The 25,904-nt window shown below is 38.2% G+C and overlaps 1 protein-coding gene across 2 annotated transcripts in view; it reads right to left on the bottom strand.

Annotated features, from left to right (window-relative positions):
- Positions 1-744: 744 nt before the first annotated feature.
- The window catches only part of tbc1d12b (TBC1 domain family, member 12b), a 95,631-nt gene continuing 70,471 nt past the window's right edge, over positions 745-25,904 (bottom strand). The window contains exons 3-13 of one of the 2 annotated variants that reach the window (XM_078223541.1): positions 22,492-22,607; positions 15,176-15,258; positions 13,536-13,653; positions 13,342-13,448; positions 12,352-12,432; positions 9,398-9,492; positions 7,237-7,308; positions 5,318-5,446; positions 3,734-3,843; positions 3,178-3,436; positions 745-2,589 (exon numbers count right to left, since the gene is read on the bottom strand). In XM_078223541.1, coding sequence (XP_078079667.1) covers positions 2,521-2,589; positions 3,178-3,436; positions 3,734-3,843; positions 5,318-5,446; positions 7,237-7,308; positions 9,398-9,492; positions 12,352-12,432; positions 13,342-13,448; positions 13,536-13,653; positions 15,176-15,258; positions 22,492-22,607 — 1,239 coding nt within the window. In that variant the 3' untranslated portion in view covers positions 745-2,520. The remainder of the gene's footprint in view (positions 2,590-3,177; positions 3,437-3,733; positions 3,844-5,317; positions 5,447-7,236; positions 7,309-9,397; positions 9,493-12,351; positions 12,433-13,341; positions 13,449-13,535; positions 13,654-15,175; positions 15,259-22,491; positions 22,608-25,904) is intronic. The other variant, XM_078223540.1, reaches the window with a different exon arrangement.

The following is a 25,904-nucleotide window of genomic DNA, read 5'->3' on the forward strand; positions in this document are numbered from 1 at the left end:
TAAGCATTCACTTCATGTTTCAGTCCAACAAATTGATGGCCCATCCCTGCAGGCTTGTCAGAGTGGTAGGATGTAGAATCATATCTCTGTCCTCCTGAATTTTGTTGAGCACAAGGTGCTTTTTTTTTTTAGGGCTTCCCTGCATGGAGAAGAATTGCAAGTGGCCTGAACAGCCGGACGGTCACAGATCTACTACTAGGCCAACCTCTTGCTGGAATGCCTAGAGACTTGGATAGCATGCTTCCAAGAAGTTTACTAAAATTCATTGCACCTATTAGACAAGAGTCATACTAATGCCTAAATCAACAGAAATTCAAAACTAACTGTTCAATACAGCTTGCTCATAGCTATGGAAGAAATGTGCAATGCCACAGGTTTTTTAATAGAACACTGAGTGCACTATAAAGCTTTGCAGTAGTGGAAAAATATACCAAGGAAACATCATTTTAATTTTGATAGCAATAGCTTAATTTTGAGGAAAAGATAGATCAGCCCCACAGAAAAAAAATAAAGGGAGAAGGACATAAGCAAGATGAAATGGCAATGCACTGCCTCCAAGAGGGAACGACAACTAATGTTCCCTTCAATTTCATTGTTTTGTGTGACCTGTTTGTTGCACTGGGAGGTCCCTTTAATAGTGCTGTGCTATTGCGCACTTACCATGCCGAAACAAAATGCCCTATTTGGAGATCAAATACGATAACCTGATTGAAAGCAAATGTAAAACTGAAAAAGCACACAGTTGAAGGCACTTGACTTCATACTTTATTTACATGTGAAACTGGTATCTAGTGGTATTAGCTGTGGACTGTTTCCCTTCTATTTACAATTAATTTTCATATACATTACATCTGTAGTCAGTATGAAATCTGTACAATAGAAAGCAAGGTAAAGAATTTCATTCAACTAAATGAAAGGGTATATAAATAAAAAAATCTTATAATTCCAAGTATTTCACACTCAATTTGTAGTACACTATTTATGTAACATGCCAATTCCTTTAATAGAGGCTTCAAAACAAACTAGAGAAGGTAAAAATTCCTACACAATTCATTTTTATATTCCAATAAAATAAATTTGATACAGGGAATACAGGAACTGGTTTAGCTAAGAATACAAGAAAATAAAGTACAAATCCTTTCAAATAAAAAAAGAAACAGAAGTGTAAGAAAGTATACTTTGTAATTTGCACACGAGACAAATCTCAAATTTACACAAACATGTCACCAAATTCATTGCAGAAATTACAAGTCAGGTTAGAAAAAAAGCCTGATAATTAGCCCTCTGCCCTTTTGTGATTACTGACTAATAATCTCACTTTATCTTTCCATTTGTGAGCCGACAGCAGCCCTGAGCAAGGTAATTAGTACACATTGCTACAGTTTGTAGCTGTCATCAGCTTTCATCACCTGATTTGAAATAAAAGTTATTGAATGTTACCATGGTTACATTCCAAGACTTGTGCAAAGCACTGTGTCAATTTTGGAGTTTTCTGTATTGCACATCATAAAACATACACAGTTACTGGAGTCAAGCCCACAGCACCTGTCTGAGGACAATCACAAAGGCTTCATCAGCTGAGAGACACTGACTTTTAACTGCTGTAGTACAATATTTGGAAGTTTAACTTTGACATTCTACCGTTCTGTTTGCAGCTCGAGGCCTGGAGTTGATGCAACATCCCTATTCCCATTGCTGAAAGCACCAGAAAAGCAGCAAATTACTGAAATGAAGGTCAATAAAAATAGCTGTTGTACAGTTCAGTAGTTGAATAAAAAATGCCACAGTTCAGTAATTGAATACAAAAGATCTGCCTCAGATTTACAAGGAACAGGAATTGTCTGGAAATATTAAAGAGGATGCTGTGGAATATTTCAAAACCAAACACCTCCAGGCTGCTAACAGAGCTGGTGGTTCTGTAAAGTAGAACAGCACTGACTTTGATGCTCTCTCGGCTTTGTCCTTTTTGCTTCAGAATCTTAGAATGCAAAATGACCACGTTAAAAAGTAAAAACCAGCTACTTCCCAAACAGGACTATCACTAAAACGCTACACATAATGGAGGAAAGTAATTCAAAACCCATTTGGTCCACATTAGGTAGTTTCTGGGAATCAGCTGGCTTCAGAGGTACTTTGCGCACCAGAAACATGGTACAGCAAGCTGGTTGGTCTATAAGTGCTTGGAAATTTTACATATCAGTTTTCAATCCACTAATAAATGAACTACTTTGCACAGGACTCGATTTTTCCATTAATACTGACACTAGTGTAAACATTTCTTCATTTTGTTGGACGCAAGCCACGAAGGGTCAACTGCACCGTAACACTCTTCCCATCAATAGGGATAACATACACCGATCTTTGGGTCATTCGCTGTCCAACATTATTCAATCCTTTAACTCCAACAGCCATCAACTTTGAGATGCACTGAAGAAATTTCCATAAAGTATTGCTACACCATGAATTCTAACAAAGTCTGGCTCACTGACAGTCACAAAGATCAAATGTCCTCAAAGAATATTAACTTTTCAGGGCAGGACAGTGATTTTTCTCAGCTTCCTTGTTTTCCTTCATCAGTGAAGCAAACACCTGCAGATTATAAAAGGAAAGCATGAGGTTTTATTTACAAGTGACCCGAAACTTTGAGTCTGACTTTTAAATTAATAGGAGAATGGAGCTGCAATGCAGCACCAATTGTTCTGTAGTTATAGACTTAAGAACTCAGTGGAAGATAAAACCTTACGCCAATCCTGAACTTAGCAGACTCAGAAACAATATAGTGAACTTTATGAAAAAAGTCTATCCCTTGCCAGAGTCTATGGTGGGCAATACTGTTGCCTGTTTCATCAATGTTCATCAGAAGTGAAGCAATAACATATTACATAGATCTCACTACAGCATCAAAACTTCAGTGTGTGATCCACAACTTAGACAAAACACTAGTTTACATTTCAAACCAGTAATGCATCTTGTGCTTGAGAATGTGTAAATTATTCAAGCTTTGCTCTTATAGTTTATGCATCTTATAAGTGATAGGTTGCCGAGATGTGTCAAAGACTATGCTGCTTCTGAAATCCAGGCCCTCACATGTCAAACATTTTCCATATTAATTATGCATTCGGCACCAGTAGTAGTGTTAAACTTAATATTTCATTTCTTATCTGTTTGTCTCCTCACCTGTGTCCACTTTTTGTTACTGCTGTGCATCTGAACAGTAGTGATGCAAGCAAAAAGTTTTTCTGATGTGATATCTTCAGGCAGTTTGGTAAGGAATTGAGCTATATGAATAAAGTCCATTTGCACTAAAATATCCTCATACAACTTGAGGATGCCCAATGCTGTCCGAAAAAGGAACTCTTCTCCATCCCGGCAAAAGACATCCCAGACTCGACAAGCTAGGTCCAGAGGCAGTGACTTACTGTAGAGTGTAAATATCCTATAATTTAAAAGAGTACAATCAAAATGAATGCAGTGGCTGCTATATTCACAATTCTATCATATACCATCAGTTTGTTTTATGCATTATTGTGTATATGTATATATATATATATATATTATCACACAAACACGCATCCAAGAAAAGAAATTGAATTCGCAACAGGTGTGGCTGAACTATTTCAAAAGGTAAAACCTTTACTCTGGATATCAATCCGTCAACAAAAATATTATACACGGCCCACAACTGCAAAATTACTAGAAATTCAAAATATAAATAAATGATCAGTGCACTTACCAGTCTATCAGGTAAATATCTGGAGTCAAACTATTTTTCGTAAAATGTGCAAAGAGTTTTGGAAGATTTTCTTCAAAAAACACTTCAAATGATGCAAAATATTTCAGCATCTGAGGAGAAGTAGATTCAGTTGAAATAGATAATATTTTTCAAAAATGTCAAATTTTATCACTTTTACATTTAAATTTTTAGAAATGATTTGGCTCAAAAGAATTACTCAGCATTAACTCACGTTAATCAAGCTTTGAAGATTGTGTATTGGCTTTTAACTCCAAGTTAAGATTGGGGTGATTATAGCCAGAGTACAGCACATAAAAACAACACAGTGACACAAGAATGCTGGATTCCAGTTTGATAGTAAAACTAAATTGACTCGAGTAGTTACAATAATGACAAAGAGGCATTGTCATTTTATTAAGTGAACAGAGTTAACATTGGGAAAATAGTGCACCATCATATGATTTATTTGCAAATGTTCCTTGGAGTATTGCTTTGATATTTTTTCTCCTCGCGTCCCATGAAGGCATTCACCTCTGAGGTATCTCTCACAGGTGCCTTGCTCAATTTTCATTGGAACCCAGACAATAAGTGCATTGTCACACTATTTGACTACAGGGAGAGATTACAGCCAAGTCCAATATGACCTCAGCTGAAGCTCTCTCACATACTTTCCAGGAGAGGTCACGAAATAGTAAACAAGTGAAAGAAAAGCTGATTTTGACTTCCTCTAGCCCAAGGTCATTACAGCACCGCCATTTTTGCCATGGAAAACAGCTGCTAACTTAAGGATAAACAAAGAATGAAGTGGGACTTTTTCTTTTCCATTACTACATTGTATTTTTACTAAGTTACTGAGTCTTAGTGAAGCCAAGCTCCTTCAAATGTTCAAGGATTTTTCCTCATGTATTTTTCATCGCCGTGTCCTATTGCAATTCCATCTACCTCTCCTCCACATTAAATCAAACACATGAATTTAGCTTATAAATGGTGAATTCATTAATATTTGGGTGACATGTTTAATGTATGCTTTTCCATGTGTGCCTGCAGGTGGGTTTTCCCATGTTGTGCATCCCCAAACATGTCAACAAGAATAATAAGTCAGAAATTAGCAATCTTCCTCCCTCTGGGGTGGAACAAATAAAGACAATAAATGCACACATCATGTTGTGGTTTTCGGCAGAGAAATGTGAGCAGATTTTTCTAACAGATAATTATGTAATGAATACTATATGTAATAAATTCTTCTGAATTAGTAACTGATCTTCAGCTGGACCGGCACACTTAAGACATTTGTTGAAATATGGGAATGGACGAGGTGTAGCTTTAAGAAAAGGGATGGGCACTGATGCTTAAAATGTCATTTTAAACCGGTACAACTGTGCATCTCACAACTATCAAGATTCTACGGCTTAAGAAAACGTTTTTCCTACAGCACCCCTGAAACAAACTCAATTCTGGTGTCATGGCCCAGTTGCCAGTAGCTCCACAGTTGATTTGAGGTTGCATCAGTACTTCCACATGTAGCAAAAATAGCATGGAGCCTTGTCACCTGTTTCAAGCATCTGTGCACTGCAATGCCCTTACCATGCTGTGGTCCACACGAAAGAATGCCAGCTGACAGGGTTTGTTCAATAGGTTTGCAAAAGCTATGAAAGCATCTGCTTCTTCCAAATTAAGGATGAGCACCGCAGCAACGAAAGACATTCCTTGGACCTGCATGAAATAGCATGCTTATGATTAATTATATTAGCATTAAGTAACATGATCTAGTTTCCTCATTGCATGAAATTCTGCACATTATCCACAATCACACTTCATTCTTTGATAGGAAATTTTACCACCAGAATTCCCCTTATTTTTCTGCTACAAACTACCTTAACATTTTTTTATTCATTTGTGAGACATGGGTGCCGCTGGCTGGGCAGCATTTATTGTCCCTCCCTAGCTGCCCGAGGGCAGTTGAGAGTCAACCAGATTACTGTGGCTCTGGAGTCATATATAGGCCAGGCCAGTTAAAGATGGCAGGTTTCCTTCCCTAAAGGACATTAGTGAACCAGATGGATTTTTCCGACAATCGACAATGTTTCCTGGTCATCAGTATATTCTTAATTCCAGATTTTGTTTTTATTGAATTCAAATTCTTCCAGCTGCCTTGATGGGATTCAAACCCGAGTTGAGTCCCCAGAACATGAGCGGAATTTCTGGATTAGTGTAGTGATAATACCACTACGCCATCACCTGCCCACAAACTGTTCCACCAACAGGGAGCCAAGGGTCTGCTTTCTCCTACCTGGAGTAACAGACCAGAGGGAATGAATCACCATTCATAGTCATGGAAGAGCTCAGTGCCTTTTGAAAAGTATCTAGCAACAGTCAGAGCCATTGCAGAGCTATGCTCAGGGTCAGTGAGGTCTAAATAATGCTGCATAGTGGCAGATCTTGCTCTCTTTGAGAATTAAAATACAACCGACCTGATAAGTAGTAAAATTAAAACCGTACTATTGCATCTGCTCCTCCGAACATCATAGTTTGTTTGTTGTTTCGTTACAAGAATTGTTGCTTGGAAAAGTGCTACTTCTGTTCAGCCATTCATGAAAATTAACCAGTTTATTTTAAGTCATCAGCCTGATTTTACAATAATGTTCTCAAGGTATGGCTATGATTCTGCACTAGCAACCCAGAGGTGGCTAATTTAAATGCCCACCACAGAAAATGTTCAGGTTCAATTCAATAAATATGGCAATTTGTGGATGCACACCAGGAACAAATGACCATGGAAGATGCCAGATTATTGCATATCCTTCAGAGAGTGGAACCTGCGCGCCTAACTTGGTCTGGTCTACACGTGATTCCACTCCCATTTTATGAGCAAGATTGTGCCTCAATGCTCTCTGGGTAATAAAAATGCTAAAAACTCTCAGCCCTTTTTCAAAAACAAGCTTCCTATTTCAAAGTTCTGCCTCAAAAAAATTGAAGGAACTCATACAAGTTTAACAATATGTCAAGGGGGAAGATAGTGGTAAGATTCCCTATTGACGTTACTGAATGAGTATATGAGAGTTAACTTCAGAATGCAATATTCATGAGTTATTTTGTAGAGGAATTGGCCAAGACTGCTCAATGGGGTGGCTGATGCCTCTGAACAGAAGAATAAAGAATAAGCTTGTTACAAGCAGGCTCACTGGTTTACTAGCAAACTTCTAGCCTAGATAAATAATATATTAAGGAAGCCTTACAAAACCATAATAATACAACAATGATTTCTGAAGATCATGGATCAAAAGTATCAAAACACTTGCATTTTATTAGCTGGAATTTAGATAGTGCAAAAGCTGTTTTACGAGCATTATCATTGCACTTACATCCTCAAAATATAAAACATACATACCTTCACAAATGGTTCACTAAAACAGCATTTAACACATGGGGAATGACTTACAAATGGGAGAATGATTTGTAAACCAAATTTTAAAATAGATTATTGCAAAAGGGCAAATACTTACATATCCCACATCAGGCCTGTAGCAAGTATACGCCCCAAGCACACTATGCAAGAGATCATGATATGGTCCACCCTTCAAATAGAATACATAACTTTTAGATCTTATTAACATTAAATACAGAAAAATACAATGAATACAATTCCTTTTTCATGGTAACATTCTCCCACCTACCCTGAAACTGGCTGATGTTGCCCTCTCCAATGGCTAGCTGATGCCTCTGACCATGACTATTTATTTATTTTTCTTTTCCTCAGCAACCTCATCCTTCACTTCCCCACTCACTAGCAGTCATTGGCACATCCAGATTAATTGCAAGAATTTCAGAGATACAGTACACTGAACTGCATACCCTCCTGTGTCCTGCTCTTCCATTTCTCCTTCTCTACCCTATCCCTCTTTTCCCCTCACCTCCCTATGCGACCTGAAAAATAAGTCAAATTGATCTGAACTATGTACATATGAAGCTGAAGGAACTTGGCAAGCAATTTGCTGTAAATGTTAAAACATTCAGCCAAAGTGCTAGATTCATGGAAACTGAAGTTTGCAAGGCTTAACTTAAACGTCAGTCAAATATGATTACTAAATGATTTGGAAAGTGAGCAGTAAAGACAGGGTGGCTGACAGAAAAATGCTGCCAAAGTCTTGAAGGGCCAAATGATCTGTTTCGATGTCGCAATATCCCACAATTGATATTTTGATTGCACTTTTGATTTGGATAAATTTCTTAAATGGGCATTCCCATGTTGCTAATTCACCATCGTGAATTCTCTCTTTGAACGTGGTTTAACTGCTACATAAATGTTTGCCATTTTATGTTGTTACTGGGAGTGCACACTTCCCAAATCAAAAAAACAAAAATCACACAATGCACTTTCTTCAAAACTCCAAAGAATTGTAATTAATTGAAATAGCCTGAAATCAGACTGGCAATGCAGGATGTATCCCTCTCTTTCCTTTCCCAAGGGATAGGAATATGCAATTACAAGTCTCCCTTCACGGCATTATTCACATCTTAACAGGGAATAAAGCTGTTGGCCAAATTACAGAATCAATGGCTTTTTTTTGGTGATTTTATAAAGGGGGATATCAGTGATTAACCTTTCTTTATAAAGAAATGAGCTTATGCGCTGCTTTAACCATTCAAACAAATGATATAATGAAAACTAAGTTCATTGTATCTCAGCCATAGCACTCTCATCTCTGTACAAAAATCTAGGCTGATATTCCAGTGCAGTCCTAAGGGAGTGGTGCACCCAAGAGGTACAATCTTTCAGACTAAACATTAAACCGAGACCCAGTCAGCTCGCAAAGACAGAAGTAGAAGTTCCCATGGCACTATTTCAAAGCTCAGGTGAGTTTGTCCTGACCAATATTTATGCCTCAATCTATATCACAAAACCAGATTATTTGGGCATTATCACATTGCTGTTTGTGGGAGATTGCTATGCGCAAACTGGCTGCTGCATGTCCCACATTACAACAGTGACTAGACTTCAAAAGTAGTTCATTGACTATAAAGCACTTTGAGATGCCCTGAGATTATGACATGCACTGAAGAAAAACAAGTCTTTCGTTCAGCGTGTGACTAAAGTGGTTTAACTTTTCTACTGTGGAGAGATATCACATGAAAACATTGCCTATTTAAACAAATCATTCCTGTGCCAGAATTATCAGGCTCTTTTTCCATTCATAAATAGTTTTTCCATACTTCACCCACTTTACATATTATATTTGGCAGTTCCAGAAAATTACATAGAGAGGGAATGCGCATAGTCCTCCCTGATTTCATTAAAAGCAAAACTATTTTTTAAAAATGAAGTCCAACAAATTGAATTCAATCTTAAACTGATGTGCTTAGCTCTCTTTAAATGCATTCTTTCAGAATCAGTTTAATCTCCATATATTTTAAGTTCTTTCAAAATTAGTCTAAATAATTACCCAGTAGCTGATTTTCATTGCAAATCCCTACCCATAAGCTATTAAGTAATGAAAGTTGGGGCTATGTTTTTCCACTGTTTGACAGACGTGCGCACATCTGGAACATCCTGCTTGGTAAGTGAGCAAATTATTTTCAGTCAATTGCTTTATTTCCAACTGGCTTGTAATTATTCCGATTGAAGAGTTATTCTGTCATGAATAGAGACTCAGCAAAACTGCAAACCTTTTGAAAAATGAAGAGAGAAGGGAATGTACGGGAGATGTCCAGCTTTATCAGTTCAAGACTGGCCTCTCGATCAGCCTGCGATGCTCCAGATTCTAGAAATAAGCAGTAACAAATCATTACTGATTGTAGTCAAGCTGATATTGAACTTTGTATCTTAACAGACAATAGAATTAATTATCTGTGATTGAATTTTTCAATATGAAGTTGGTCAAAAGTGTCTTGGCTGCCTATTATAATTACATCATCATATTATAAAATGTGCACACTTTCCCAGGTCCACTGTGAATTATTTTCTCTCACACTCATGGCAATAATGCCACAAGGAAACATTTACTTAGGTTACAGCTTTATAATGAGAGGAATTTATTTGCTTTGTCAAAGCCCCAGCTTCTGCCACATGGAAACCTGTCACCTGCAGAAGATGAAATATTACTGGTAGCAGAACTTACATTTTCTAGAATTTTTTACCTAAATTTACCCAACAGCTCAAACAGAAATACAAATGATAGTGATTATTTGCTGTCCGGTGCCAGAGGAAGATGCAAGATCATGATATTGCGGACAAGATGCCCACATACAAGACTAAATCAACCAGATAAACCAGCATATTATGCGCAATCACAAGGGGAACAATGACTCACCACCCACCGTTCCAAATCCTACAAAAGTATCATTTGCCTTTAAACCCCAATAAATCCTTTAAAAATAATCATGATTACATTCAATAGGTTAAAACATCAAGACATAATAGGAACAGAATGTTACATTATGGTACACAAACAGAAACTGTTTAATGAGGAAACAATAACTCAGCTTGACCAAATATAGATGTTAAATATCATTTTTGATCACTATTTAACACTAAAAAGGAAAGGAGTACCAACAGCTTGAATAGCTTTGGGTACAATACATAATGTGCTGATGGCCAATCCTTTCGTTTGGTCTGATTTAATTTATTTAAAATGTACTTTCAATCTATTTATTTTTGAAATATAAAGGCCCAATGCTGTAGTTGACTTGGTATTGCAGACTGAAAAGCAAGATTAAATGTTGACATCCAGGTTGGTCATCCACTCTATGGTCTCCAGTGTCAGTGTTTTTTTAAATTTGTTCGTGGGATGTGGGTGTCGCTGGCTGGGCCAGCATTTATTGCCCATCCCCGAGGGCACAGTCATTAGCACTGTTGCCTCACACCGCCAGGGACCCAGGTTCAATTCCTGGCTTGGGTCACTGTCCGTGTGGAGCTTGCATGTTCTCTCCGTGTCTGCGTGGGTTTCCTCCAGATGTTCCGGTTTACTCCCACAGTCTGAAAGACGTGTGGGTTAGGTGGATTGGCCGTGCTAGATTAACCCTTAATGTCATGGAGACTAGCTAGGGTAAATGCATGAGGTAACGGGGATAGGGCCTGGGTGGGATTGTGCTCAGTGTAGACTCAATGGGCCGAATGGCCTCCTTCTGCACTGTAGGATTCTATGATTCACATTACTGTGGCTCTGGAGTCACATGTAGGCCAGACCAGGCAAGGACAACAGATTTATTTCCCTAAGGGACAATAGTGAACCAGATGGGTCTTTACAAAAATCAACAACGGTTTCATGATCATTAGACTTTTAATTCCAGATTTTTATTGAATTAAATTTCACCATCTACCATGGTGGGATTCAAATCCAGGTCCCCCAGAGCATTGCCCAGAGTCTCTGAATTACTAGTCCAGCAGCAAACCAGTACACCACTGCCAAGAAGCTTGTCAGAAAGTATCTTCGCAAACCATAGTGCCTAAGACATTCCATGTTTTGGAAAGCTTCTCCAGCTGCAAGTCACTCATCTTCCCTTTATATAGCACGTGGTTGCAGCACCCATATGAAATTCTGATGCAGTCCAGTGCCTCCTATTTTATGATGCATGGTGAAGCCAGGTGGTTAATCAGTGGGCTTCACAATCAGATCCTGGTTCCTCACTCATTTCCGCCACTTGACTTTAGCTGAGAGTTCTAAGGTTCTGAGTGCTTCAATTGCTAATCAGAAATTATTAAACTTCAGGAGACATCTCAGGGACATCATTAATAAACAGATCAGAGTTTCCAGGGCCTGGTTACATTCTCTGATTAATGCTGTTTCTCTTCTCATGGTAAAATATGTGCAAGGACAAGGATCCATACAATAAGTGTTGGCTTTAGCACACATGATGAGGATTCTCCTAGTTGCATGTCCAAGATTTATATGTGCATTCCTGCCCATGCTAAACTGAAACATCAGGTTCCATACTTCCCAGTGATAGACCACTTGAAGAAAAAGTGCACACTTGAATCATGCATAGATTTCAGTTAGCAGAGAAGTGTTCAAGGTTGATTTACTTTCCAAAGATTATGAAAGCTTTTCATTTTAAGCCTTCATTTTTCCTCTGAATATTTAGCAAAATATTTTTAAAATATAAACGGCCCACTGCTGTAGTCGATTCGGTATTGCAGACTGAAAACATTTCCGTCTTGCTGAACATGAATACATCCATATCTGTAGTTTAAGCTAAGTGAAATATTAAAACCAAGCCGTACTAACATAGCAGTTTTAGCCACGTTAGCTTATTGAAAGCTTATACTTATTCTGTATTGAAGAACTGCATGATGGAAGTAGATAGCTTGAGGAAGTTCCAACATCTGTACGTAACCATTTTCAATGGATAACAAGTAGACTAGGCTGACTTGGTCACTGGAGCACAAATAAGGGAATGACAGCTCCAGATTTCAAAGGCCTAGCAAAGCAGGAAACTAAAATGGCCTGCACTTAAAAGGGCAAACCACAAATGGTAAATAGGAGCATCACTGTTTTTGCATGGAGGAATAAAGTCAGAAAGACAGACCTGCAAGGAGGCAAGAACGAAGAGGACCACTTTGCTTTTCTGCTTTGACAGTTAAAGGATCTGTTCCATGAGAGGTGCTTCAAAAGTCTATTTACCTTCAGTTTCATTCTCTGATCCAATCTCACTGAAGTTTTTCCAGCGTTCCTTAGCTCTAGACAGGAAGATTTCATAAAGCTCTATGAAATGGAAAGACACTATAAACAATTAAGGCAATTATAAACAAAAATGTAAATTTCTCCCCTTCTGACTGAGTCAGTGTGATCCTGGACAACTGTTAAAACCATTCTAAAAACACCTCTGGGACGTGTCTGACTGCGGTCCGGAAGAGCCCCTTCAGTAAGCCATGGTCCTCCATTTACTATCTCCCCAATAATAAAATTAAAATTAGGATTTAGTCACTTGAGGAAATGTGGGCACAAAAACAGCAATTGTGTGTTATTTTCTGTTTGCTATTTCAGTTAAAATTTGATTTGATTTGATTTATTATTGTCACATGTATTAGTATACAGCGAAAAGGGCTGAATATTGTAAAGGAAATGTTAGATCAACACCGCCCAGTGCTTTTTGTAAACATGCTAAAATTAGATCTAGTATAGTTGCAATAATTTGTGGATTGTTATGTGTTGCACAGGTATATCCTGAAAAAAAGTGACATGACTGAAACCTTTTTAATAAATCTTACACATGGTTGTCTGCTGACAGTAACATAGCTGACATTGGCACAAGGTAATATTTAACAAAGCATTGACATTTCATTCAATAATCACAAACTATAGTAAGTTCAATTAATAAATAATCTCTCCCCTAGAACTTAGCCAAATAGCAGGGTGGATATTCAATCTTGATCCACGTCAACATAGAGGATCTTGATTGAGGTGACAATAGGAACATTATAGTTGATTTCAATTAGATCATTGTTGTCATGTTCAGTCCACTGACCTGCCAAGCTCGCCAACCAAGCTCACATAAGCAGGTTGTTGTACTGAAGGGCTGTCAGAACCATGCATTTGCCACAATGTTTTTGAAGCAGAACATTTTCCTTTCTTTCCCTTAACATAATGTACAGATTCAGGCAGTGCACATACCATGAGTAATATTCAGTTCATTACCAACAGCCAAGCTCCATACTTTTCCTCGAACACTTGGCGGAATACCTTGCCACCACAATTCACGCACCTTCCGCGTATTTCGACTGAGTATGAGAAACAAAAATGGTATTATAGACATGCACAATTATCACAATTAAAAGGTAGTTGCTTTTCAATAGTGACCAACTTACATGGACTCCCAGTTAGGGAGAATATCTGTGTTCCAAATTATCATCGCATGAGAGATACTTTCTTCCTGTCTGAATCGTTCCTTCATAATTTTTTTCCTTCGTTGTGCTTCTTTTATCTCTGAATCAAATCAAAATTCCCAAAACTTTCCATTACTATTCACAAATGACAAATCGTTTGATTATAAATCGAGATAGATTTGTAACCTTGAGGGATGTTGTGAGCTCTGACAATTCCATCCTTGACCATCCAAGAGGCGACTGCCAGGAAAGACACTACCCCCTGATTTCCCTCCCTTAACCATGGGGAGACAGTCGTTTCCATGACGCATAATGTGACTTGCACCGAACTGAACCTGCATATTATCCATCCCAGTTACTGACTTTTCCACAGTTATCCCAGTGGCACAGTGGTTAGCACTGCTGCCTCACAGCGCCAGGGACCTCAGTTTGATTCCCGCTTGTATCACTGTCTGTGCGAAGTCTGCACGTACTCCCGGTGTCTGTGCGGGTTTCCTCCCACTGTCCGAAAGACGTGTTGGTTAGGTGCTTTGACCATGCTAAATTCTCCCTCTGTGTACCCAAACAGGCACCGGAGCATGGCGACTAGAGGATTTTCACAGTAACTTCATTGCAGTGTTAATGCAAGCCTACATAGAAGCCAGGAGTAGGCCACTCAGCCCTTTGAGCCTGCTCCGTCATTCATCTTGATTATGGCTGATCAAATCTAATATCCTGATTCCCCCTTTCTCCCATATCCCTTTAGCCCCAAGAGCTATATCTAATTTCTTCTTGAAATCACACAATGCTTTGGCCTCAACTACATTCTGTGGTAGTGAATTCACACATTCACCACCCTCTGGGTGAAGAAATTTCTCCTCACCTCAGTTCTAAAAGGTTTACCCCTTATCCTCAAACTATGACCCCTAGTTCTGGACTCCCCCACCATCAGGAACATTCTTCCTGAATCTACCCTGTCTAACCCTGTTAGAATTTTATAAGTTTCTATGAGATCTCCTCTCACTCTTCTAAACTCCAGTGAATATAATTCTAACTGATTTAGTCTCTCCTCATATGACAGACCTGCCTTGCCAGGAAGCAGCCTGGTAAACCTTGTGACATTAGTAAAAAGTTATTTCTTTAAAGTCACAATATTGCTGCACTTCTCAGATCACATTATTTCGATCACATTTCATAACAACCTGTTTATGAAGTCTTGCCCCCAAAAGGGGAAAGCTCCGCTCAGTTTTCCTGCCCAAACCCAGGGGAAAATGGAAACTCAATGAGATGAGCTAATTCACTGCAGGCCAATGATTAAATCTGGAAGCTCTGAGTTTAGTGGCTAAACTCCAGGATATCAACCTATGAACAATCTATTGATATAATTTTGTGATAACATTATGTATTCAGTCGCTCTGTACATGGACAAAATGAACAAGGTCCATCATTTTTATGGGCTGTAAATCTTCGCTGATTATAAATCTAAGATGACAAAACAAATTGTCACTTACAAACATTTTGTAAGTGACAATCACAACAATACTCTTGCATGGTGTTCTGCATTTAATCATGGGGGTTAATCCCAGATTATTTCACATTTCTCATTACATTTTGCGCTGTAATCAAGTAATTAACTGGAGCACCTCGTTTCTTTGCCTCTGCCACCATCTCATCATATTCCTGTCGATGCCTTTGAGCCTCCTCCGCAGACTTTGCAGGTAGGTGGCTGCAAAAAGAGAGAGAGTCTCTGGTAAAGACAGGAGTATAAATTTTAATGTCAAACGCTTGGAAGAAAAGCTTTCCACATGTAAACACATTAATTTTCTCCATTTGCATAACAGAAACTGGTTTGGATCAAGAAGACGACGATAGTATCAACCAGAAAATCTGGGCTTGAATCGCAAAATACCACGCAGCAGAAAATGTTTTTTTTTAAAACTGTAAATGTGAGAAACAAAAATCCTAAAAATGAAATGGTGAGAAGGTAGCTTAATAAACAGTAATTGTTATTTTTCAACAGCACAATCTCTACCGTTCGCACACTCACAAAAGGTGACTTCTGAACATAGTACAGGTCTCTTTCACCCAATTATTTTGTCTAAACATTAACCCAGAGTAGTTGTTAAATTAATCAGACCGATCAGCATCCATCTTTCAACCTTTAGATTAAAGGTGTTGGTGCTTTCCGTTGTCTTGGTTGTACACACAATTGGGATGTTTATCTATTTAGATTTAATCTCCGTTTTGCTGATATGGATAAAGTTACCAGATTCCATGAAATAGTCACAAACATTCATAGACATATTTGCCTATGGCACATAAGCCTCCCTATGCTCTTGACTCAAACAGAAAGATGGAGGTTTCTGCGCTCTGCCAAGTGGGGAAAACATTTCAGCACTTCCTCCGCATAGAACTGCATTCATTTGCCATCTGACTTGCCAATCTCACTTGGGCAACAAATACGTAAAATAGGATAATGCTACAAAACATTATAATTTTACTTCCATGTTGCTTCACGATAGAGCTGGGGACAAAGCAATAAAAAAATCTCCAATCCGGCCACATCCTTGGTCACAGCACCTAGCAAGCTGTGATAGATCGTTCTGACACCTGTTTTTGCACAAGTTTCATTATCTCCCATGTGAAAAGGGCTTCAATGCTGCTCGCCCAGTACCAAAAGTACATGGATATTGTACCTCACCCTGCCAATGTGACACACAGCATAACAAATATGATGTGAGGTGAAAATAAACAGTAATTTATTTTAAATTACTGTTTCAAACTCGAGCACTTTTGGAATAGGACTCATTTCCACAACATTTCAATGCTGCATATTTTAAAATGTACCATATACTTTATCGGGTTCACTCCCTACCTCCCATATCTCATCAGTTAGACTGCTCGTGCCCTACAAATAAACACATCAACGTCTGGTAATATTTGAACTCAGTTTAATTCACTTTCATCAATTTCCTCCGCTTTTTGGTAACCGTTTAACCAGTTTTGCTGCTCCTCTGAGATAAGCTCAATTTCCTTTGCAGAAGGTACTGTTGGGCTACACATCGATAACAAGACTGGGTCAGGTTTGATAGTGATATCGTTCTGCTTCTTGGTTATGAAGTCAGCCACTGCCAGTTTAAAATAAATGCATTGTTGGGGTTTGAGTGCTGCTGACGAGGCCAGTATTTATTGTCCATTCCAAATGCTGGGCTTTCTTGAACTGCTCAAGTCTATGGAGTAAATATGCTTCCATAGTGCTCCGAGATGGAGTTCCAGGATATTAAGCCAGGAATCATGAAGTAATGACAGTACATGTCCAAGTTAGAATGGTGCCTGACTTGGAGGGGAACTTGGAGTTCTAATATGGTGTTCCCCATGTGGCCTTTGTCCTTCTAGGTTTGGGGGTCAATTTGGAAAGAAGCCTTGACCTCCAATTCATTCATGAATTGTTCAATTGACCATTCTATTCATTAACTACTATACCCATTATCATCATGATGGTGGACCATGGGCTGCATAGGCAGCACACTAGCACAAATAGTATTGTTCAGATTCCTGCTGGCAGTATTTAGGATCATGTTTCTCCCTGATAGCAATCTGACCATCAGTTTGACATTAGTATTTTTGGGTAGGGTCTTACAAATTAGAGATGTAGTTTTAATTAAGTTATATTTGTACTGGTCAATTGAACAATTCATGAATGAATTGGAGGTCAAGGCTTCTTTCCAAATTGACCCCCAAACCTAGAAGGACAAAGGCCACATGGGGAACACCATATTTGCGGGTGTTAGGAGTAAGCCATAGATTTAAGTTTAATTTATCTTTTCGTGTGTGTATTAAGGGGAACCTAGGTTTTGGTTTCACTTCAGAATGATGCCTGCATGTGTGTGGTTTCTTTGTGTACCTGCATTTAATTAGTTTTATGACCCATGACGTAGAGGGAGCTGTGTTATTATCAGAGGGTCAGTAGTTTAGGGAAATTAGAAAAAACACAAGTAGAAAAAAGGGGCTATGGCCAAGCAACAGGGACCCAAAAAGAAACAGAAAGCAACCTTAGTTCAGCTGGAAACCAGTGCCAAAAAGCACTGGGCACAGGAGAGGGAACTACAGAAAGCAGATTTCCCAAAAGAACAGAAGAAAATCCCAGAAACCAAGGAGTAAGACAAAAAGACAGACCCAGGAATGTCAGGGAACAAAAACAGCAATCTGAACACATCCTGTTCAGTGAAGTTAAAGTTGGAAGCAGAGGAAAAGTTTCCAAATTAAAGAGAGAAAGTAGCAGGGAGCAGAATCAAGATGAAGTGGGCTTGCAAGAGGCCAAAAGATCCGAGGGGATAGCCAAGGGGTTGGTGACTCCTTATTATGAGCCTATGAAGCAGTAGTGTTTTGTTGGTATGGCTGAGTATCTGACTGTGTGCGGGGAAGGCAGAGCTTGAACACACGTGATGATCCAAGGAATAGGAACATCTTAAAGAGTTGAAACCTTGGAGGTGGATCACTGCTAAAGGTGCTCAAGTGAAAGCAGGGAGTTTGGGAGAAAACCCCAAGGTGAATTCTTCAAGAGTGGAGATTGAAAACTCTCGTGAAAGTTGGAGGTCAAAGAGACTGGTTGGCTCAGTGTGATAAGCGCCCTGGGGGAGTTGATGAGAGATCCATTGCATCTGCTTTGGATGGCATCTATTTTCAGAGCGTAAGGTGTCTTGACCATAGGTCGCCTATTTGTTTGCATGGACAGTGTACTGCGAATAATTTTGTAACTGCAAATTAAGGGGATATTACAATACTCTTAATGCCTTTCTTTGGAGGAAAAGATGAGAAACATAGATACACAAGTGGGCTTCCTGGCTTTTATTGTGGATATAAGAAAAAGGGAGACCAGCACAAAATCAAACACAGCCTTAAACAAGATGGGAGACGAGAAAATTCTTATCTCGTGGACATGTGGAATTAGTGGAAATATGGTTAATGTTGCATCAATTAATTTAAATGGAATATTTGGTTAAGAATATGACTGCAGGTTTATAACTTTAAGCAAGTGACAAATGGGCCATGGTTTCTCCATTGGCAAGATCATGGGAAAGGTCTTCTGGAGAAACTGACGGTGTTGAATAACATAAATATTAATATTCTGGGGAATTCAGTGATCAGGGGAAGAATTTAACTTGTCCGAATTCTGAATCCATCAAGGAAATTTGATGAGCCAAATGGACTTTTGTATTCCCATGCTTTGTGTTCATTCCCCTAAGATTATGCATCTCACATGATGCTCGAGAAGGGCTGCACTTAAAGTGAACAAGCAGAGCATTTTCCCTATCATTTATAACACATGCAATATTAGTTGAGAACCTAAGGCTCCAATACTGTGGCCAGACTACTCATTACATACAACAGGGCTTACTACTATAAACCTCATTGCACAGGTGTAGTCAGACCCAAATTTCAACCAGTTTTGGTATTGGGAAGGACTTGCATATATATTAATAAGACTAAATCTGGATGTACTTTGTAACAGAAGCAGATTTTGTAAAGTTCAAGGATAAACTAAATGATTGAAGCAACAAAGTTACTGGACACCTTTCATGGTGGTAATGGTGGTGAAACTATCAGCTTTATTATTATTCCATTGAAACTGACAACTTCTGCAGTCCACACTGTGCAGAATAATGCAGAAATCCAAGAGTTGCAGCCAGTGATTCCACACTTCTTCGGAAGGTCCCTGTTGAGGTATTCCCAAAATATATTCAATAGAGGTCAATTGATTTTGTAAGAATTTCCACTCTTGCACCGTTAGTCTCGCCATAAAAAGCCCTTGAAAAGGTTACATCTTATGGAGTGAGGTGCAACCAAGTTTTTAATAGCACATCAACTTTTAATTACTGTTAAATACCCTCACTGGTCCTGAAAGGCTAATTTTATCTTTGTGGAATGCCAAATTTCTCCATAACGGTAAAATATATTTGTTTAAAAGTTTATTTTTTCAAATAAACTTTGGCTGCTTATCTGCTTTTTTGATATCATTGCTGTTGCACACTTTAAGATAACCCTAGACTTGGTGTCAAACTTAAACTGGCATTGGGAATTGGGAAAACTACCCAACTAAGATCATGAGATCTTTGTGGACAGCTCTCAAAGTCAGTGGTTCGCACCCTTGCTTCAACACTGGTTGCAAAATCCAAGTCCATAAAATGAGTGTGGCAATGAGGGAAAATATGAAAAATTTACATTCCGATCTCCTACGTTTTTGAAAGCCCTATGCCATGACCGGCAAACATTACATTTTTTCCTCACCTGGTCAATGCCGATTAAAATCTCCAGATCAATTCAACAAAGAAGCATTTTCTTCTTTGAGCCAAAAAACCACGGGCATCAAAAAACGCAAGAAACCAAGTCTTACTGGCTGATGCATGTCCATTCAGCCCTCAAGACAGAATTATTAGTAAACATATCACTTTATTGGTGTTCCCACAAAGTGAATGCATAGGTTGTGTTTGGGACAAATTCCACTCAGTCTGGTGATGGTTAAAGTCAGAAGTTTTATTACAAGCATGCAGGGGAAAGATTCAAGTTGCAGAATCTCTTAATTACAACAACATACATTTACACACAATACAGCTTCAGCTGGCCGCATGCACAAGTGTGTCTTGTCTGCTCATGGCCTAAGGCAAACATATCCAACTATATTCTCAGAGATAAGCAAGTGGGACAGTAAAAACTGTAGAAAATAGCTCGGGCTTATTGTATACAGTGACTTCATCTCTAGCAAAGCACATCTAGAGAAAAGACAGGCCAAGTATTTAAGGGTTATGGAAAAATACTGTGCAACTGCTTCATAAGTATAATTCATAGTAATCACGTTAACCTGATGTAGAAAATGAAGGGTTGACACATTTTTTCATGCACAAGTTAAACTTGTCGATACTGTTGGGATTTTAAAAAAGCATTCCTATTTCAATAATTGTAAGCGACCCCACCCTTTGTGGTCTAATAGTCTGCAGCTTAGGTTGCATAATTCAGGATTATCAGCAACCCTATTTAGCAGCAGAGCTGTTAAGTCTGGAAGATGGAAATATGAAAGACTAGACCCACAATGTGGACTAAAATAATGTTTATAATACCTTTGCTTTTGCATGTTGTTGAACTGTTAAAGTATTATGCAGCACAACATTGAAACAGTCTATAATAGGATAATTTACTCTTCTAAAGTTTATACTTCCTTTATTTAAGAGCCTCTACAACTACAATGTCTTTTCACTTTTGGCAAGCATTGTCCCTTGGAAATAATGTAAGATTATTTTTTTGTTCTGGAGCTTCTTCCTTCTGACTTGGCCAGAGTGAAAACGAACACTGACAAAATGAGGCCATGGAGCTCAAAACCCTTGTCTCTGAAAGCATCAAGTTTGCTTAAACAGATAAAGTAACAAAGCTGTATTGTCTTGTTACTTATCCACCACATTTCCAAGATGAAATTCAGTATTATCGGAGCTGACCACTCAAGATAATTGAATAATACAATGGTTCAATAGAATTATTAAAGCATCGGCAGACCATTGGTACTTTGTAAGACAGGCATTTTAAACAAGCTGTTATAAAGAAGCCTTCATTAAATTAATTTGATCACAAAGCACAGAAATTAAACCATCCTGTGGTTTTAAAATCCAGTACAGCTTGCATTTTGAGGGAGTCCTTTATAATAAATTCAGCCAGAACAAGACTAAATTTCCATATTAATTGGGCTGATTACCAATGCATGTTTGTACAGTGGAATCACACAGATTATTGTTGTAGTCTGTTGTAACTGTTCAGACCATCTGACACGGAGTTGCTGCAAATATCTAGTTTATGATTCATGGTTCCTTAGAATACGTCATTTTGTTTGAGAATATAACTTGTAGTTTTAAGAACTAAAATTTACTGTAGAAAGTGGATCAATGCAACATAAACAAACTGGGAGGTTATCACATTCATAAAGGTCAGAGCAGAAGAGGGGGTTATAAAATAGGGACAGGAGCTTAAACAATACAATAGGAGATCACCCGAACTGAAAAGTGACAAAAAAATGGAAACAGAAAAAGGAAACATAGAAAGGAAAGTAACCCTCCCAGTTACTTTGGAAATCTAAACTCCTGGGTATACTGAAACTGGTTGAAGCCATATAAAAGGACGAAGAACCATCCAAGTAGTAGTTGCAGCTTGGAATTGGTGTGTGCAGTTTGTAGCGAACAGAGAAGATAGACAAAGCAACAGTTAAACAGACCTGCACTGTAAGCAGAGTAAAAAATTTAACTTCATTCACCATGTGGAATGCTGTTCGAATTTTGCGAGAGAACCAGAGTTGGAAGATTATCTAGTTTGAAGTTAGTGGAAAAATCTATAATGGTCCCCACAGGATGTTGTGGCAATGAAAGCAATCAGCACATTAGCTTGGAAAAGTAACACGAACAAGGTACTGAGGGATCCACAGTCGAAAGATGCCAAGTGAAAGCTTTAGCCCCGAGAATAGCCGGAGCCGAGGAAGACGGAAAGTCTTCAAAGTTTTAATGAGAGGTGCAAATTTGTAACGAGGTTCCACTGAAGCAAAGTAAGGCTACCAGGAATGGGGTTCTGCTTACTTGCTGTACAATGTGAGCACATTGTGTAAAGCAAAATAAAACCCAAAGGGATAGGTACTAAAATGATGCATGTCCCATGAACCAACTACTGAATGAAATCTGCTCTTATACGCAACTATTGAATAGAATTTGGCTTAAATGCTACAAACACAGCCAAATTTTCACAGCGATGCCAAGTTTGAAATTTGCAGGAATTGATATTCTCTCCCAGAGAAATTGTCTTGTGAAAGTAGAAACAAGAGTAACAGATTTAGATGCTAATATGCATAGCAACATTAAAGGAGTACAAGTCGAGCAGTGAATTAATTGTATCAATCATTCTTATAGATTACATAACAAACTTTACTTACGCAGGCCGATCCTCGAGGATCAGCGCTGTAGTGGACAGTGGCTCAAATTCAAGATTTCGCCGCCGTACAGACTGGAGTGGGGTTTTGGTCATTCGGCCGGTTCGAGCTTCATATTCCTATTTCCAGCAGAAATAAATCATCAACACATTGCAGACATTTAAAAAATTTAACACAAATTGATCAAAGAGCTTGCTGCGCCCTTTAAAATCAAAGGAAACAAAAACAACCATGGACTTGGTGGGGAAGGGGGGGGGGGGGTAATGGCCAAAGGTTCAATCAGGAAATTCTGACATTTGCAGTCAAAGGATGTAATCAAATTCTGTGGGCTTGTCTGAAGAACCCATTCCTACAAAAACAGGATATATTGTTACTGTTTCTTAATAAAAACCCAGGTCCCTCAAATTAATAGTCAAGATGCATTCATTAAAATATATTCATTTGAAAGTGCAGAACATCCAATTCAAGAAGCAACCTCCCCTCCCCATCCCTCCACCCCAAACATTCTGCAGCAGTGATGACGCATGTTTTTTGTTCAGCAGCACAACCTCAAGTCAAATTCAATTCTACTGATTATTGCACAATTGTGTTTTGAACCATCGCAACAGCAGTTTAAATGGTGCTAAATTCTGTTTGTCTTCTTAGGTGATAATTCAAAAACAGAAAATATGATCTATTCAACATGCTTCATAAAATATTTTAGCTCTTCCTCAATTTTCCGTTATATTGCAAATATACACCAAGGCCAATAATGTTAAAGTTACTTAATTCTTACTTTTTTTTTTAAGCACAATGTTGCATTACTCATGTTGACTCAATTAGATAATAATTTGAATCAAGTACAAATTTTCCAATCCAGAGTAGGCTATAATTGGATATGTATGAGAATAAGGTAGCCCTTTGCAGTTGGTGATTTATCTTTTAACCCATAAGCTTATGCTTGTTAAGAAAACTGCCGACAGAACACTGAATAAAGGAAATAACTGGTGTTTTGTTGTGTTTTTGGATATTCCGTCAACAGGTTATTACCATTACTAATATTTGCCTGCTCAATATGAATTTTAGCAAAATAAATCAACAGGAAAAATGAGAAAAGTGGAAACTACATAAGCAGACTCAATGGGGAAAAACATGCAACCATACACTTAATGATGAAACAAGCATTTTTCTGGGGAAAAGAGAACAGAATTCTAGAGAGTGGTTAGAGAATTATATTGTATAAAGATTTTGTAGAGTCAAGGCAGGTTCACTTTTTAAAAAAGAAGAGAGGTGAATACTATGGGAAAGGCTTACAAGGGATAGTCAAATGAAGTGGGAATTACGTTGCCTCATTTGTTTAAAATTACCAAATTCTATGCCACATCAGGACAGCTGTAACCATTACCCCATTCCTATGGTCTTAATAAACATGTGGGTATATTCGATTCCATACCCATCAGCTGAGCAAAGTTATAGAGCCTATTTCCTGCTAGGAATGCAGACTACTCTCTGAGCAAGACTGAAAGGCAAGTCATGGGTAGGTTTATTACTGAAGAGTAAGAACTCAATTCCATATTTAGTAATTCCTCAATTAGTTCAGGAAAAAGTTAATCAGGGCAAAAAATAAGTGAAATTTGAGACACGCGCGCACACAATCTAGCTCAGTGCACTTTTTAAAGTATCAATTAGTCAACTCTTCTACATTAAATGAGTCTGAGGAAGTCTCATGTAATTCGTGGCGACTTCTCCACCAGTAACACTAATCATGCTTTGTGATATCACTGACATCCAATGACACACTTCCTCCTAATTTTTGCCAATGTGACGCACTGCTCCGTTATACTATTTAGATGGTCATTTTCAACTTACCTATAGAAGAAAGTAGATGCAAATTTTACAGATTGAATTAAGTAGTAGAAAAGCATTATGGTTACAGTGGGAATTATGTACAAACTTCCTGGGAGCCGCTGTGAAGTGGTAGAATGTATAATTGTAGGGATTTTTAAAAGCATGAAGCAATGGTAGAATGGGTTTAATGGGTGATTTTAACTTTCATATAAATTGGGAAAAGCAGACTAACACATCAGAAAGATAGTGAACTTCTTGTGTTGTTAGTTTTCTGCAACAATATATGTACCCTAATATGAACAAGGGGGCACTATACTTAATGAACCAGGTTTATTTAACAACCTACCATTACATGAACATTTATCAATAGTGATCATAACATGATCAAGTTCAATGTATTGTTTGAAAGGGAAAAGTGCAAAACTAAGATTTTAGTTTTGGATCAGGCTGACTTCAACGTGTCGCGATAGACTGCCCAAAGTAAACTTCACCAATCTGTAAATAGGTAGAATGACAGATCAATGCAAGGTGTTCAAAATAATTTAAAGTGATACAGAACCAGTTTGGACTCTTAAGGGGAAAAGGGGACTACTTGCCACAAAGATCAGCTGTGAATTATTAAAAAGGATTAATGTTTAAGGTATCTGTTGTGACAGTAGTCAATCAAGCATATTATGTTGGCTTCAGGGGGCAGCTGTAATTATAAACCTACTTTATCTTTGCAAACAGCAACATTAGTTTGTGTAGATTGCAATGAGATTTGGTTGTTGAGACAGTAGTGGCTGCAGCAATCGGAACTGTTTTTATTTCATTTGAACTCGAGTAAATCTGCAGATTTTTCCACTCTCCCCAATAATGCTTTTAATTTGGAAGCATAGAAACAATTGCTAAATATTAAACTTGATTAATGACATGATATCAAGTCACTTCCACATAATAACGCTGCATTGTAATAAGCTACATAAGAAACAAGCATTTAGCCCCTTGAGCCTGCTTCACTATTTTAATATAACTAGTCTACCTCAACTCCACCTTTTCACACTTTCCCCATATCCCTTAGCATCCAAGCCCTGTCATGAATATGTTAAATGTCTGAGAATTCACAGCCTTCTAGAGTAGAAAATTCCAAAGATCCACAACTCAGTGAAGTTTTTCATCTCAGTTCTAACTAAATGGACCACCCTGTATTGAGATTGTAACCCCTACCTGAAAGTCACGAAATGACCATAAAGAATGGATTATATAGAAAATCTTATTTTAACAATTGTTGGTGTTATTAAAAGGTTCTGTTTAAATATTCAGGATTTTTCATTATACCCTCCCTTTCAACCTGAATTATAATACAGCATTCCCCTCAACTTTCTACTCTTAATATGTATCTGCAATTTTCCTGACAACCTTGAAAATCTGAAATAAAACCAAAGAAATGCAGCTGATGTAACAATTTACAATACATCTCAAAAGGCTCAATCGCACTGTTTGGTTTGATTTAGAAGCCTAATCAGAGAAAGTTCAAAATGAACAACTTAAATCACCCAATGTGGTATCCAGGAGCAAAACTTTTCACGTTTGTTTTACAAGATGTACCA

This window comes from Mustelus asterias, chromosome 11, assembly GCF_964213995.1.
Source record: "Mustelus asterias chromosome 11, sMusAst1.hap1.1, whole genome shotgun sequence".
NCBI lineage: Eukaryota > Metazoa > Chordata > Chondrichthyes > Carcharhiniformes > Triakidae > Mustelus > Mustelus asterias.